At 45.1% G+C, this 14,321-nt stretch overlaps 1 protein-coding gene across 5 annotated transcripts in view; it reads right to left on the reverse strand.

Moving 5' to 3' along the window:
* Positions 1–14,321, reverse strand: part of grik2 (glutamate receptor, ionotropic, kainate 2) — a 137,205-nt gene that overhangs the window by 90,630 nt on the left and 32,254 nt on the right. For all 5 annotated transcript variants that reach the window (XM_076971827.1, XM_076971830.1, XM_076971828.1 and 2 more), the window contains 2 exons: positions 1,666–1,833; positions 876–1,133 (listed from right to left, as the gene is read on the reverse strand). In XM_076971827.1, the coding sequence (XP_076827942.1) occupies positions 876–1,133; positions 1,666–1,833 (426 nt within the window). The remainder of the gene's footprint in view (positions 1–875; positions 1,134–1,665; positions 1,834–14,321) is intronic.

Below are 14,321 nucleotides of genomic sequence, written 5' to 3' on the forward strand. Positions count from 1 at the left end.
TGCTCATGTTAAACCATTAAGCTCCAATGATCTATTAATTTAGCAGTAAACGTGAAAGGAACCAAGCTCATTTATAAAGCTGAATTAGTGGTGGCCTCAGTCCCAAAACAACCCAGCCACATCCTTATTGCTTTGTCTTTAACAGGACATCGGGAGCTTCTGTTTTATAGCGCACCTGCACACGTGGCCCTTGTTTGGGGCCTCCAATTGGGTCCTGCACCAGTTTCCACTTCTGTGACAGAAAATCAAGGCCCTATTAACCCCGGTGAAGGCCAGCCATGTCCCCTCACCCCTTAATTAATCCAAATATCGAGAAACACGGGGATCAATTCTGTCTTGAAGTTCCAGCTTGTCTAGGAGACCTCGGTGCCTACGGCCAAGATCGAGAGCCACAGGCAACTCGCCCTCACATTTGCACCCTCATACACCGCTGAGAGTAGTCGCCCCCAGGCTGCGGAGTTCTCCGACGCTAAACAAGTGCACCTACTGTAGACGACACGTGAGAGAAGTTGCATCACGTTGCACAGTGGCTGAAGACTCCATACTGTGAAAAGCAACAAGAGAACTTCAACGAACGCCCTGGGAAAACTGGCAGAATGTCCCGTTTGCTGGCTACTGAGTTGAACCCTGGCATATGGCATATGTATCCTGACCGCTGAGGCGCTTGCTGCCTGCTGTCCTAACTGGGACCATCAGCCCGGGGCTTTGGCTGCCCGGCACACCAGACGGAGACCAGGGGAACCGCGGCAAGTCGCACACCTCAGGTCAGGCTCAGGCTGGAAGAAAGTCAGGTGCCAAGCAGCCGCAAGTGAGTATACACTTAGGGGACACGCGGAGCGCGCTACACACTCCGGGTACGTAGGGGACACTCTCACCTGTGCTGTCGTCATACACCACGGTGACCATCCTCCACTTGAAGAAGTGCACCAGGTCTAGGATGGCCCTGCTCAGGGAGGAGAAGTCCGGGTAGAGGCTGACGTAGAATGAGTCGCGGTTGTCTGAAACTTGGTGTTTCCACTTGGTTTGGATGTGTGGCACCCCCAGAGCGTTGCAGATGGACTGAACCGCATTGGCTGAAGAGCTGTGAGAGGGGCCGAAAATGGCCGCCACTCCCAGGGAGAGTTGGTCACAGGCTAAAAAAGAAATACAACACGTAAAAAAAATAAAAAAAAAACATTTTAAAATCTTTCAAAACATTGCGGTAGAAAATCTTGTAATTTGATAATAGGCGGAGACAAAACGTCAAATATGGCACAAGTCCTCTTTTATAAGATGAAGTATGCTACAAGAAACGATTATTGCTCTCTTGTTGTAATCATTTAACAAACATAGCAGGGGGAAAATATCAATTACAGTAGCAATAGCTAATGGTGTGTATAATCAAGAGGAAAGCATTCAGATGTTTTGGTAGTGTCGAAATGACAGATGATTTCAGCGACTGATCCTGTCTCAGGGGTATCGGTAGCTTTCAGCATTACTGCCACTAACTCATTACCTAAAACTAATCAATTCTCTCTGTTTACGCACCAGCTGGCCAGCGATGTTTCCCCTGGTTAATTGCAATTATTCTAAAACCCAAACGTGTGCTCAAGCGGCATTTTATTTTGAACACATATGGCTTTACAGAAACAACAAACATTATGGGTCAGAATGTGAACGCCGTACCCTTTCTGGAAGCCTCAAAACTGTCATGGATGTTGATCCTTTGGATATCGTAGGTGAGTGTTGTGTTTGGCAGTAGAGTCCTGTTTCTGTTGATTGTATTTAAAGCAAACTTAAAGGCTAGTTCCTCAGCACCTGATGGACCAGTTTCAATGGATTCAAATATTCCCCCTAAAAGAAAGAGAGAGAAAGAAAAAACATACAACATTATTTACAAATATATCTATAACATTTTGTTATCAGGCATAAATTATAATTTTGTTGATTTTGCAACGTGCAATACGTGCAGGTAATAGCTCTCATGAACTTCAAGACTTCAGCGCTCACCATAAACTATTACATCTTAGGTAGAATAACCTCAGAAACTGCCCTAAAAAGCAGTATGGTTTAAGGGAGCTGACTACACCACAACCATCATCTTGTGAACTCTTTTGACAGGCATTAGATAAATGAATGCTGGCGGTGTTGGGAATGGGGGAACGCTTAGATCGATGTGCTCTGATTGGCCGGCAGCTCAATCAATCAAGGCCTGTGGGAGCAGAGAGGCACAGCGAGAGAGAGATTGAAGTGTTTTGTTTGGGTCAGCCATGTGGTTTGCGCCTGTTAGCTCACCATATGTCAGAATAAAGCTGGACACGATGCTTTACTTACATTTCCGTTGGGGCTCAGCATTTTGTAAATTGCTTGTAGCATTACTTTATATATTTCTTAAGGTACTTTCTGGAAAAACGTGCATTTCCTACATCTGTGTGGACTTTGCAAAGTATGAAAGAAGCCCTCACATGAGTAGAGTGGGGTCCATCTGAGTGTCACATCACTGTCTACAGTTTTACATTTTAGCCTGTATTTCCTGCGTCTGCATGTGGCCTTCTGACATTACTATCCAATACATCATGCGTCAGAAATCTGTTAACAATTCATTGCATTTTGTGTTATCGAGGATCAGTCTTATTTGTAGACAATCACTATTGTATGTTGTCTCAGAGCATCAGGCAGGATCTGCCTTCTTGACACAAATAAGCTAGAGTTTCCCTAAGTGAATCCAGGAACTACAACATTTATTACGTTGGTGCGTTTGTAATACTACAGTCAGCTGTCGAGGAGAATTCCTTTTTCGCCACACATCTCGTAATGTACAGGCAGGGTAAAGGCATGTGCAACGGAGAAGGTCCACGTGTTTGAAAGAAGTGTGGCAAAGTTTTGCCTTCATTAGCATTCGTCCCATGGGGAAAGCCTATTTTGCATGCCATAATGAGTTTGAAGGAATTAATAACCATCAGTTAAGCAGGATGTACTATAATTGGAACTGTGCGCATTCAGAACCATCTTTCCACACAGGGTGAGCACAAACTGCAGCTGAAGCTCTTTCTTCAGCTCCACTGAAAGGATAATGCAGTGCGGACGGGCGAGTGACGGGGAGAAATGAGTGGAAGTGATAGGAGGAGTGAGGAACGTCTGGTACACGACTCCACAGAGCGCAGGGAGCAAACAGCAGGAAGAGGAGATTCCAAACACTCCCCCCCCCCCCCACCTCTCGCTGAGACACACCTAAAATCACTGACTTTGCTTATCTTTCAAAATACATTTGGTATGTATAAACTTCTGAATAATGTACACAAATAATTTCGTATGCACACCATCTTCTGCACTGTTTGTGGTAAAACTGAATATTCCATCAATATCTCAAGTCGTATATGCTGACTAATATGTGACACTGATAGAAGGTGAAGAGAAGATCAGCATTCGTAAGCCTGAATGAATACATATTAATAAATTATATAAAACACATAAATGTCTCTGTTTTCAGACACAATTGCAGGGCTGACGGAGGCACCACAAAGCCTCCCTTGAGAAGGACGAGGTAGTACACCCTTGTAAAATGTTAATCAATATGCGTCTACAATTTGTGGTTTTGAAAAGTCCCCGAGGTGTTATTAACAGTGAAAAACGTAGCATCAGGAAGGGATGAAGCAATTCATCATCTCTTTCCTAAAACACCAGACTGAGATGTTCTTCAAGTCCTGGTACAATGATCAGATTCAGTTATGACGGCACTGACGGTACAATTACAATTAGTGCGTAAGTCGCGTGATGGGCAGTTGTAATGTTGTAATATTTTCCCCTCGTAGATTTCCTCATAGTAATTTAAAGATAGTAATTTACAGATTAAGCAACCTTTTTTTTAAAGACAGCATTGCTCCATCTAATATTTCATGTTGCCCTCTTGAGACGTTCTATAATTTCTTTTGTTTGTTTGGATTTTGCTTATTAGAACTCTGATTTGTTCATTATGTTCCCTCTATTTAGCATTGGCTCATAATGCCTTATTCATTGAGCACTGCTGAGTGCCAGTAAGTGTATTGCAGTCTTCTCAGCCCTCAGGCTCAGCCCCATCTAATCCAGCGCATGAAGCACTCATCTGGGCCCCAGCCGTGTGCGACTGAGCTTACGTCCATCGACTGTATGTGGCAAACCCCTACATGACACCAAGGTCAATAATGCACCCAGCGGCGGGGGAATATTCAACAACGCCACAATCAATAAAAGCACAATAGTCTCATTTCTGCACTGAAAGGGAACACTTACTTAAAAGAGGGCACAAATTTCCCATTGTCCATATTTCACACAGCAGCCGTCTTGAAAATAAGGAAAGCAGAGGCCATTTCCTGTTTGAATGGGATAAAATTGTGTCCAGTTGTGTGGCGATATGGAGCAGCAGATTTGTAAGCTGGAGTGGAAGTCATTTATCTTGCCAGATGATCAATCTGCTATGATCACAGTGAGATCGCTTCCAAAACCGATCAATAGATGTCTAAACAAATGGCAAGTGGGACCACAATATAGAATCACACACACAAAAATGGAAGATAATAACTAAGAAATCATTTCTGCAATCATGATCTGTAGAGATACCACAGAAGCTCTTGGATTTGGCTGGAGGCCAAAGGTCATCTAAGGGGTTAAGTGTCATGCTTAGAGCTCAACACATATATTAAGAGCAAACCTGGACTTTCTCAGAGTATTGCGTCTCAAGTGACAAACCACAACAGTGATTTTGCACCAGCAAACTGCACTGGCCTGGTGAGCCTGACTTCCAACCTGCAGACATTCTCTCACATGCTGATTCTAGGATTGTAGCAAAAGTAAATTACCACATTACAATAGAAGCCAAATATATATATATATACTCTTCTGTACGGAGATCTGTGATGTTGTTCCTGGTATCTTTCGGGCCACAGCCCCTTTCTGATTACCACAGGAACCACTGTTGCCTCCACCTTCCACCTCTTCTCCAGATCTTCTCACAGCCCTTGGTGTGTCTCATGCATTTCCGTATCCCTTGTTCCTGATGCTGCTCTCTCTTGGGATTGCCACATCCATCACTACGGCCATCTTCTGCCGTTTGTCCATCACTACTATGTCCAGTTGGTCGGCCATTACCATTTTGTCAGTCTATACCTGGAAGTCCCACAGGATCTTAGCTGAGTCATTCTCCATCGGCGTGGTATCCCACTTAGACCTTGGAAATTCCAGCCCATATTCAGCACAGATGTTTCTGTATATTGTGCCAGCCACTTTGTTATGGTGTTCCATGTATGCTGTGCCTGCTAGCATCTTGCATCCTACTGTTATGTGCTGGATGGTCTCTGGGGCATCTTTGCACAGCCTGCGTCTGAGGTCCTGCCTGCAGTGGTAGATCTCAGACTCTATTGATCTGGTATTCAGAGCTTGTTCCAGTGCTGCCATGACTAGGGCTGCCTAGCTGCCTTTCAATGCAGCCTTTTCCAGCCATTGGTAGAATTTTTCCATATCAGCTACTTCCACTATATATGTATGTGTGTGTGTGTGTGTGTGTGTGTGTGTGTGTGTGTGTGTGTGTGTGTGTGTGTGTGTGTAAATGTAATTGTATATGCTTTGCCTAAGAAATGTGGAGCTTTGTGGAAATCCTAGCAGAGTGTGTCACATCACATAACCAAAGCCTGGATGGACACGTCCCTTTAAGTAGCCATTACTGATGTATTTTACTGCTTTCAAATGGCTGTGCCTTGTAAGCCAAGCGGCCAGTCCTCTGGGGCCAGCTTGTTGGTCCCATTCTGATGAAAACATCTGACTTCTCCCACTTTGTGCTGATAGAACAGCCTTTACAGCAAGAAGTGCCTGATTCGGGAACTGAAATCAGCAACACCAAAATATTTTCTGTCATTTATATAAATTCTGTCATTGAGGTGAGGATTTCAGGTCTGCAATTTAATAGGATAAAAAAGGATGTAACAAAGGAGCAGTCTCTGTGTACTGGCTGGTGAAGGCTTCATGAGCATGAGAGAACCTCCCAGCAGGAGCAGAAGAGCTAATGTTTGCTTTGCATACACTTCAGATAACCTGAAAGTGAAATTCTCCATGAAAATAAAGTTTGCGATAAGATTACATTTGCATAATCTCCCACCGAAGACACAAATGTGACTATAACAGATTTAGCATATAATCAACAGCGCGAGAGCTATATTCCTCTATATTTGAGCTCTATATTTCATTGTGAATTTCCTATTAGCTTTTCCTAACACACAGTGAGTAGCATGCCTTCTGCATTTAGCAGGTCTCTTGGGCCAAACCTCATTATTAATACCAAAGCACTATAGATCTTCTCTCTTTATTATCTTTTGTTTCTGAGACATCAGGAGTGTGTGCGTGTGTATGCGTGTGTGTGCGTGTTTGTCTCGTGTCCAGATTCCACACACTCCTCTGGAATCGATAGATGAACTTGCATGTCGGCTCTCCACTCCAGAAGGACCGTACGGCCTTTGATGAATATATCCCGCATCTCTGCCAACTGCAGGTATTTATGTTCTTTGGCTCGTTGAAATATCTTTGTTTGTGGGTTTCCGCCCCATTCGAGCAGTGAAAGGAAGGCGAATATGACTCAGATATCCCCACTGTAATGAAAGCACAGACTGAAATTACGCCACCATTATGTGACCACTTACTCACATCAGGTTTGTCCTTAGCACGCTGTGCAGCTTACAGCCGTACCTAGAATTGATAACAAAAAGTACTCTTGCTGACAGTCAAAGCGTTTGTGGTTTAAATGGCCCTGGCCTTGAATGGCACAGATCTGTTATACTGGGAACCACAATGTTCAGCGGACAGTGACTAATGATGGCCAGTTCTGTCTGTGTTGTCACGTCCTTCCATTATGATGCATGACCCTGAATTATTGGCAGGAACTACACTGAGAACTGAAAGACACAAATGCCATTGAGTTTCATATCAATGAAGTGATAAACGGTTCTGACTGCTCATCCTATAAGAGGAGATGAGGATATGGAGAGGAAACCAGAACCACGAGAGCCCCAGGCGTAACTCAGACAACGCAAAAGTACAAATGGAAAATGACAACGACAAAACAGCAACACATACCCGAATGGCTTGGTACCATTCGCACAGGACTGCATGACTTCACAATCGATGGCTACGACCAGGAACTGCTTATACTGCTGATAATACGTGAGGCAATAAGCTGCTGGTGTCAGTACTCAGGAGAAATGATGTGCTGAAAATGCACTGGCTCGAACATTCAATCCCCCCGTCCCACTGCTCCTAGTTTTCACACGGGTTGCATCATGCAAATCTTCTTGAACGTGAGATCATAAGCCTGTGCTGCCTTCCCAACTCCTAAGTTTAACTTTAATAAGACACCTCGTTCAACTGGTCTCAGATGAGTTTGAAACTTTAATCGCTGGTCAGTAGGTCTATAGAATTCACTGATGTAAAGTGTAATTTTGGCCTTTGGCATGGAAAGCTCCTGATCAGAGAGGTGATATCTCACCATATTTCCCCTCGTTCTTGAAGTGTGGGTTTAATCCTTCCTCATGAAGTCGATGGGAACCGTCTAATCCCTCATTTTCACCTCCTCGATAGAGTGCAAGGCTTGCAAAGCTACTCTCTGCATCTGACACCCATCACAGTGACTCGGCAGAGATTCAAAGATGAAATATCATCCATCTCAATTTTCTTGAGCAAAATAAACAGACCTAGAGAAATTAATTACAACCCCACTGTTTCAGCCTGATGCTGCTTTACACTAGAGATTATTTATGTGAAAAATAGGAAGCTCATACTGTACCCCAAAATGCCAACACCCCCCACCCCCAGTTGTGACAGTTTGATGGCTATCAGTATCAGGAGTGTCAGCCCGGAGAAACCAGAAGCACGGTGTAGCGTAACAGGCTTGTAAGACACATTACATCTTTATCAGAGCCAGGACTGCAATGCAGGAGATGCAGAGAAGAGCTGGGGTCCTGGGTGGAGGGGGTACAGGGTCCTGGGTGGAGGGGGTACAGGGTCCTGGGTGGAGAGGGCCCGGGGTCCTGGGTGGAGAGGGTCCGGGGTCCTGGGTGGAAGGGGTACAGGGTCCTGGGTGGAGGGGATACAGGGTCCTGGGTGGAGAGGGCCCAGGGTCCTGGGTGGAGAGGGTCCGGGTTCCTGGATGGAGAGGGTCCGGGGTCCTGGGTGGAGAGGGTCCGGGGTCCTGGGTGGAGAGGGTCCGGGGTCCTGGGTGGAAGGGGTACAGGGTCCTGGGTGGAGGGGATACAGGGTCCTGGGTGGAGAGGGCCCAGGGTCCTGGGTGGAGAGGGTCCGGGTTCCTGGATGGAGAGGGTCCGGGGTCCTGGGTGGAGAGGGTCCAGGGTCCTGGGTAGAGAGGGTCCGGGGTCCTGGGTGGAGGGGGTACAGGGTCCTGGGTGGAGAGGGTCCGGGGTCCTGGGTGGAGGGGGGCTGGGGTCCTGGGTGGAGAGGGTCCGGGGCTCTGGGTGGAGGGGGTACAGGGTCCTGGGTGGAGAGGGCCCAGGGTCCCGGGTGGAGAGGGTCCGGGGTCCCGGGTGGAGAGGGTCCGGGGTCCCGGATGGAGGGGGGCTGGGGTCCTGGGTGGAGAGGGTCTGGGGTCCTGGGTGGAGAGGGTCTGGGGTCCTGGGTGGAGGGGGGCTGGGGTCCTGGGTGGTCCTGTGTTATATCTATTTAATCATTTAGCAGGAATGTGTGCCTGTGTGTCAGGAACCTGCACTGAGATAGTAAGAGCAAGTCTGTGTAGTGGAGAGCAGCCTTGACTTGGGATGGCCACATACAAACATGATCCAATACTGTGTCCATATTTAACAAGATCAATACAGCCAACAAACTGACTGTGTTAAACGTGTGTAGTTTCTTTGGCCTATGTAGGACTTTACATAGTGATTTGTCTTTAAATGTAAGAATATCTGAAATTCAGTACTCTTGTAGATATGAGTGAGATGGGCAGAGAAGTAAGGTCAAAAGGTCAAAAGCTCTTCAAAACGTATTGAGGCTTCTTCCTGCATCTGTTCAGTTAAAAAATGTAAACATTTCTTTATTACACTATCTCTGTTTCAAATGGAAATGAAATGGAATGTGGGGCCCCAGCCCCAGAGAGGAAGGTTCACATTGGCCCGAGACCTCTCTCAAGCAAGACCCGGGTGCTTGATTAGATGCTGTTTTTTTTTGTAATAAACTTATTATGGACAACTAAGACAGTGTTGGCAAGAACTTCATCATTCATCATCACAGCATTGCTACAGAAGAAAATACACCTCACGTGTACATTCAGTGTTTATGTAGGTCTGCTTGGACTCAAACTCCAACAGTGTTTATCACTAACAGATTAGCAGTGTGCCAATGTCTGTTCTCTGATTTTTAAGTAATCGTAAGTCATACAGTGACACAGTGAGATTGAGCACAGAACAGCAGGTCTCCTTCTGAAGAAGCTGAAAGTTTAACAGTTTTTGTGAAATAGAGCTGCAGTGCTAGACAACCAGTAGATGACTTGATGCGTTTAATTACTTTTCTCATCAGAAAGCTGGCATAAATTAGTTTAACCAAGTGCAGTTTGGTAAGTTCACAAGTTGTTTTCAGCGAAGGTGTTGAAATACAATTCGTTATAGTAGATGGTGGTCCACTGTAGATTTTTACAGTGTACCTTTTCATATCATTGCTACCTTCATAGGATTTTGTCTTTTACTGGTTATTAATATATTTTTGGGAGGAGAAAAGACTTGAAAACACTCCTGAAGTGCTTGCAAAATGTCAGTGCCTTTTGCGGTCATTCGGGGCACCGTGGAACACTCGTCGATTCACAAATACCAGTTTCTCTCCTCCACACCTGCGACGAATGTGAATTTTTTAAAGATTTGGAAATGTCAGTGATTCTCCTCAGTGTGTAGTCTCAAAGCTATACCCTATTTCACTATGCACTATCCATTCTAGTCAGAATTTCTGGAACTGTTCTAACAATGGAACCTTTCAAAGGAAAACCTTGAAAGCTTGCCTGCCTACTGCTATCTGCTATCTGCTCATCCGCAGAAAGCTGCAGGTCCACTAAAAGCTTGTGGGTGAATTTTCATGCTCAGCCTCACACAGAAGTATGGTGTGCACTGCAAAGCCTTGTTTTAACTTCAATTATGAAAGACCTTGCTCTCACAGAACTGTGCACACAAAGAGTCTCTGCTGAGATAACGAAGAAACCGCTAGGGTGATGCTAACCAAAAACAGAACTCTCAAGGGTCATATCCACTGGCCACACTTTAAAAAGCTGAACCAAAAGAATATCTCTGACACATAGATTAATAGGATCAAATCTGTGTTCCAGCTAAAAGCTCTCTTTACACAGTTGCAAATACACAAGGGAGCAGAGTTCATGATTCACAGCAACAGAGTTGGCAAAATGGCTCTGAGCACACCAGAACATACTGATGTTAGCACAGCTAATTTCGTACTGCTTAGGTTAGCATTTGGCCACTCTGACCGTACGCTCTTTCATTTCTGGTCTTTGGACAGTAACACACTGTGAATACGCCTCAGCATAAATCTTATTACAGCCTCCCAGCCCCTCCATGCCTCCGCCCAAGATCGATTTGCTTAACAATGCTAAGGCACCTCCAGCTTCACTCCACCACCTTGGACCAACTCAGCTCGGGCCTCAAAAATGCTTCCTTCTCCTTTTTTAATGAGGGTTCTTTTTGAACTTGGCCGTGGCATATTGATTTTCCACTCGTAAAGTGTGTGACATGAACTCGGCAGAAAGGATGGAGATGTGGTTGGAGGGGAAGCACCCTGATGTGATTTTCTTTTATTTCGTAGACGGTCTGGCCCATGACATCCGCAGTATTGTGTGGTAATCCTCTTCCATTTAAAAGACGAGTCTTGGATCTAATGAGATATGAGGATGTGTCTCACGAGGCTCATCGACTTCATGTGGGGCTCGAAGTAAATGATGGGCCCGTCTCTCTGTGGTGGAGACTCATTAAGGCATGCTTTTTAGCATTAACAGTAGTCTGTTGGGGGAGGGGCTATACATGGAGAAGATCAATGGAGAATCTTTACATCTGGATGAGATCTCCTTCAGTCTGTCCCCTTCTTCTTTCATTTGGCCCCAAGGCTCAGTTCCTCAACAGCTAAAAACATAAGGATGAAAAAATATGGGGGGGAAAAGAAACGAAAATCCTGCACCATCACACATACCTGTTTCACTTATAGTCCGTTTTACTTCGATAGGTTTTAGTTGTTTCTGCGAAAAGGTGCTAGTTCTGACAGAGCGAAGACTACAGTCCAGGGCTCAGAGAGATTGGACAGGGACGAGCTGTCCTACTACCGAGAAGGAGGAAAAGCTTGAAGTTTAAAGGGGAGTGCTTCCATCATCATGTGGGGAATTATTCCCAGCACATTTGTCATCTTGTTCAGTATTCATTTCCCTGTGAATTGGGGGCAGGACCCTATTTATTCATTTGAATATTTCAAAAGGTAGCTGGATAAAATTTAACCAGTGAACCTTTTTGCAAAGATATAAGCAATGGGTTTGGCTACAAATCCAGAATAAGTATTTTCCCCTTTTCCTGAAATTGTAGTCTGTGTGTTTGGAAAAGGAGTAACAAAACATGTACTAGAAATGATGAAAAAACAGAGGGTAGCAAATCAAATTGACAGAAATTCTATTTTCTGCCGAAGAAAACAGAAACATCAAGTGTGTGTTGAATTATAATGTCAGGCCTAGATGTCTGAGATACAGATGCTTATGTGCTGCACGGCGATAAAACAAGAAGACGCAACTGTGATTTATCAGTAGAATATGTAAATCGTATAGTTTCTAGTCAACCACTTTCAGTGGTGCGCAGGAACTGTCAGTACGAGGCGTGTGTATGAAGGTGTACGTGAGCACCTGCACATTTAGCCTACATGATGAGAATCACACTGTTTCCTCACACATTTCCTCTGTAACAAGATGACGGCTGTAGTTCTCCGAGTAGGGCTGCTATTGGTCGGCCGGCCCGGCTGGCTGAATGGTCTATGGCTGTGACTAATGAACTCCAGCTCAGCCGCAAGGTCACAGACAGGTGGGTTCCATGGCAACGATGGAACCTTTATCAAATGGTAGGGAAGGCGAGGCCCCTCCTTCTAGAAGGTTCTCTGAGAATCTCTGAGATGGAACAAAGGGTGATGGATGTGGTGAAACGAGCTGGCTGTCTCAGTAATGAACTTGTTCCATGATGGGGGGGACAGATAACAGGCATGGTTAACCCTTTCCTATCCACTTAGACTGCCGAACGGCTTCCTGTGTGTATACAGTAAGACAGAGCCGCTCCAGTTCGCGCTGCTCTAGTGAAACGCACAGGCAGCAGTAACCTACTTTAACAAGTGAAAGCCTTCAACAGTTCCAAAAATGCACACAGCTGCACTTACAGGAAGATATGCAGAGATGCTGCAGTAAAGATGTCTTTTGCTGCAGCAAAGAATCACCAACAATTACACGCACTGTCAGTATCAATAGAAGTCATACTGGGACTGCTCCACTTTAAAGCTGTGCTAAGTTATGTTTCCTCAATATACGCTGAGATCTGTAATTTTGATTTTGGCAGATTTTCTTGGATCATAAGGCTTTGTTGATCAAGGCCTCCCTCAAAAAAGCCTTGAGGGCAGAGCTAGAAATAAACTAATCTTTTAACCAGCAGTGACATCTTCCCCAGAGATATCCACACAAAGTCAGTTTGTCTCTCTCTCACTCTCACTCAGTGCCTACAAAATACAGTGGTGTTCAGAGATATCATGATGCCTTTGCCAACTTTAACTTAACGCTTGAGCCAGACACAGAACATCAAAGATATGCTTATAGGGACAAAAATCACATTTCCATGCTTGTGTTCATACATCTGTGTATGTGGAGTGCCTACAGGCCCACAAACTGAAATAAGACAACCCAGTTAGTGTTTATGGGCTGCCTAAGTACCAAAACACAGGGTTCACCAAGCTCTTCAGATTTGGTTCACCTTCCTATGTGAGGTGGTGGCTCGTTAGAATGACATCACCCTCCATTTGAGTGTCTCCACCCACATTTCACAGTTAGGTTTTAACTTGAGCCCTTTTCTCCCAAGCACCAAACCAGCTAGCATGATGTTAAAGCTAAGAGCTACAGGAACTGCTGGACCTGCACAAATCACTACGTTGGCTTCCAGCCTCAGGACAGATTTGCCGAGTAGATAAAGTTTTGTTTGGATGGCCGACGTCCCAGCTACAAACTAACACCTTTGTGTCTGACTGCTGCTCCCCTGGGCCAGTACACAGGACTGGCAACGGAGCGCTTCCTGAAAGAGAGATCAGAACCAACTGTCTGTGGCAAAAATGAAGACGAGGGACATGAAAGTATTTAAAAAATAATTATGCTAAGTGCGTCAGCAAGCCTGCCTGACTTTAGCCAATAGAAACATGCAAAAAGAAATGTCAAAGTGACAAAGTGAAGAACTAATCATTAGGATACATTGTGCTGTGTCCTTTATTCTCAAACAGCTTCATCGTGTTTGTGTTTTGATTCTGATTCACATATACGGCTGCACCACTCCTTTATGTGGCAGCCATGTTTCTCCCAGGACTCAGGTCTCATCAGTTGCCATAGTAGCACGAAGCCATGCTCACGTCAGCGCCCCCTGCAGGCGAGGGGGAGGTGGGACGAGCGGTCACCCGTTATCATTTAAAGGAACAGGCACTTGAACTGGCCGTTCTGAGCAGGGCTCTTTTCACAGGGTGTGGAGGTGCACTGGTGATTGATTAATGTAGCATTTTTTGTCTCAGATAATGCAATAAGACCCCAGAGATCTGCCTTAGCTTGAGAAAAAGGGGTATGTCGCCATTACAAACGTCAGGATCTCCAAAGAGAATTAAAAAATAACCCCAGAAGTAAGTAGTGACAGTAACCTTTTAAAAATATTCATAAAGGCTTTTAAAAGCAGGTAATCCCTTTCACTGTTCTGTATAATGTCACATTTTTATTCAAACGTCGGGCTGTGGAGGGAGAAATGGAACATTTGAGCAAACAGTTTGAGGGACTGCAATATGTACTGCAGACACAAAGGAACAAGCCGAGCCACAAGGAAAGCACAAAATGTTTGGGACTTCTGAGTGAAAGTGGGAAACCTGTGCGCGTGTGTGCACGTGTGTGTGTGTGTGTGTGTGTGTGTGTGTGTGTGTGTGTGTGTGTGTGTGTGTGTGTGTGTGTGTGTGTGTGTGTGTGTGTGTGTGTACGTGTGTGTGTAGCATGTCAAAAAAGTGTGTCTCACAGTCAGGCAGACATATTATGGGTGCTAATTCATGAGGAAACCAGTCCCTAA

The sequence above is a fragment of the Brachyhypopomus gauderio genome, chromosome 13 (assembly GCF_052324685.1).
Source record: "Brachyhypopomus gauderio isolate BG-103 chromosome 13, BGAUD_0.2, whole genome shotgun sequence".
NCBI classification, from domain to species: Eukaryota; Metazoa; Chordata; class Actinopteri; order Gymnotiformes; family Hypopomidae; genus Brachyhypopomus; species Brachyhypopomus gauderio.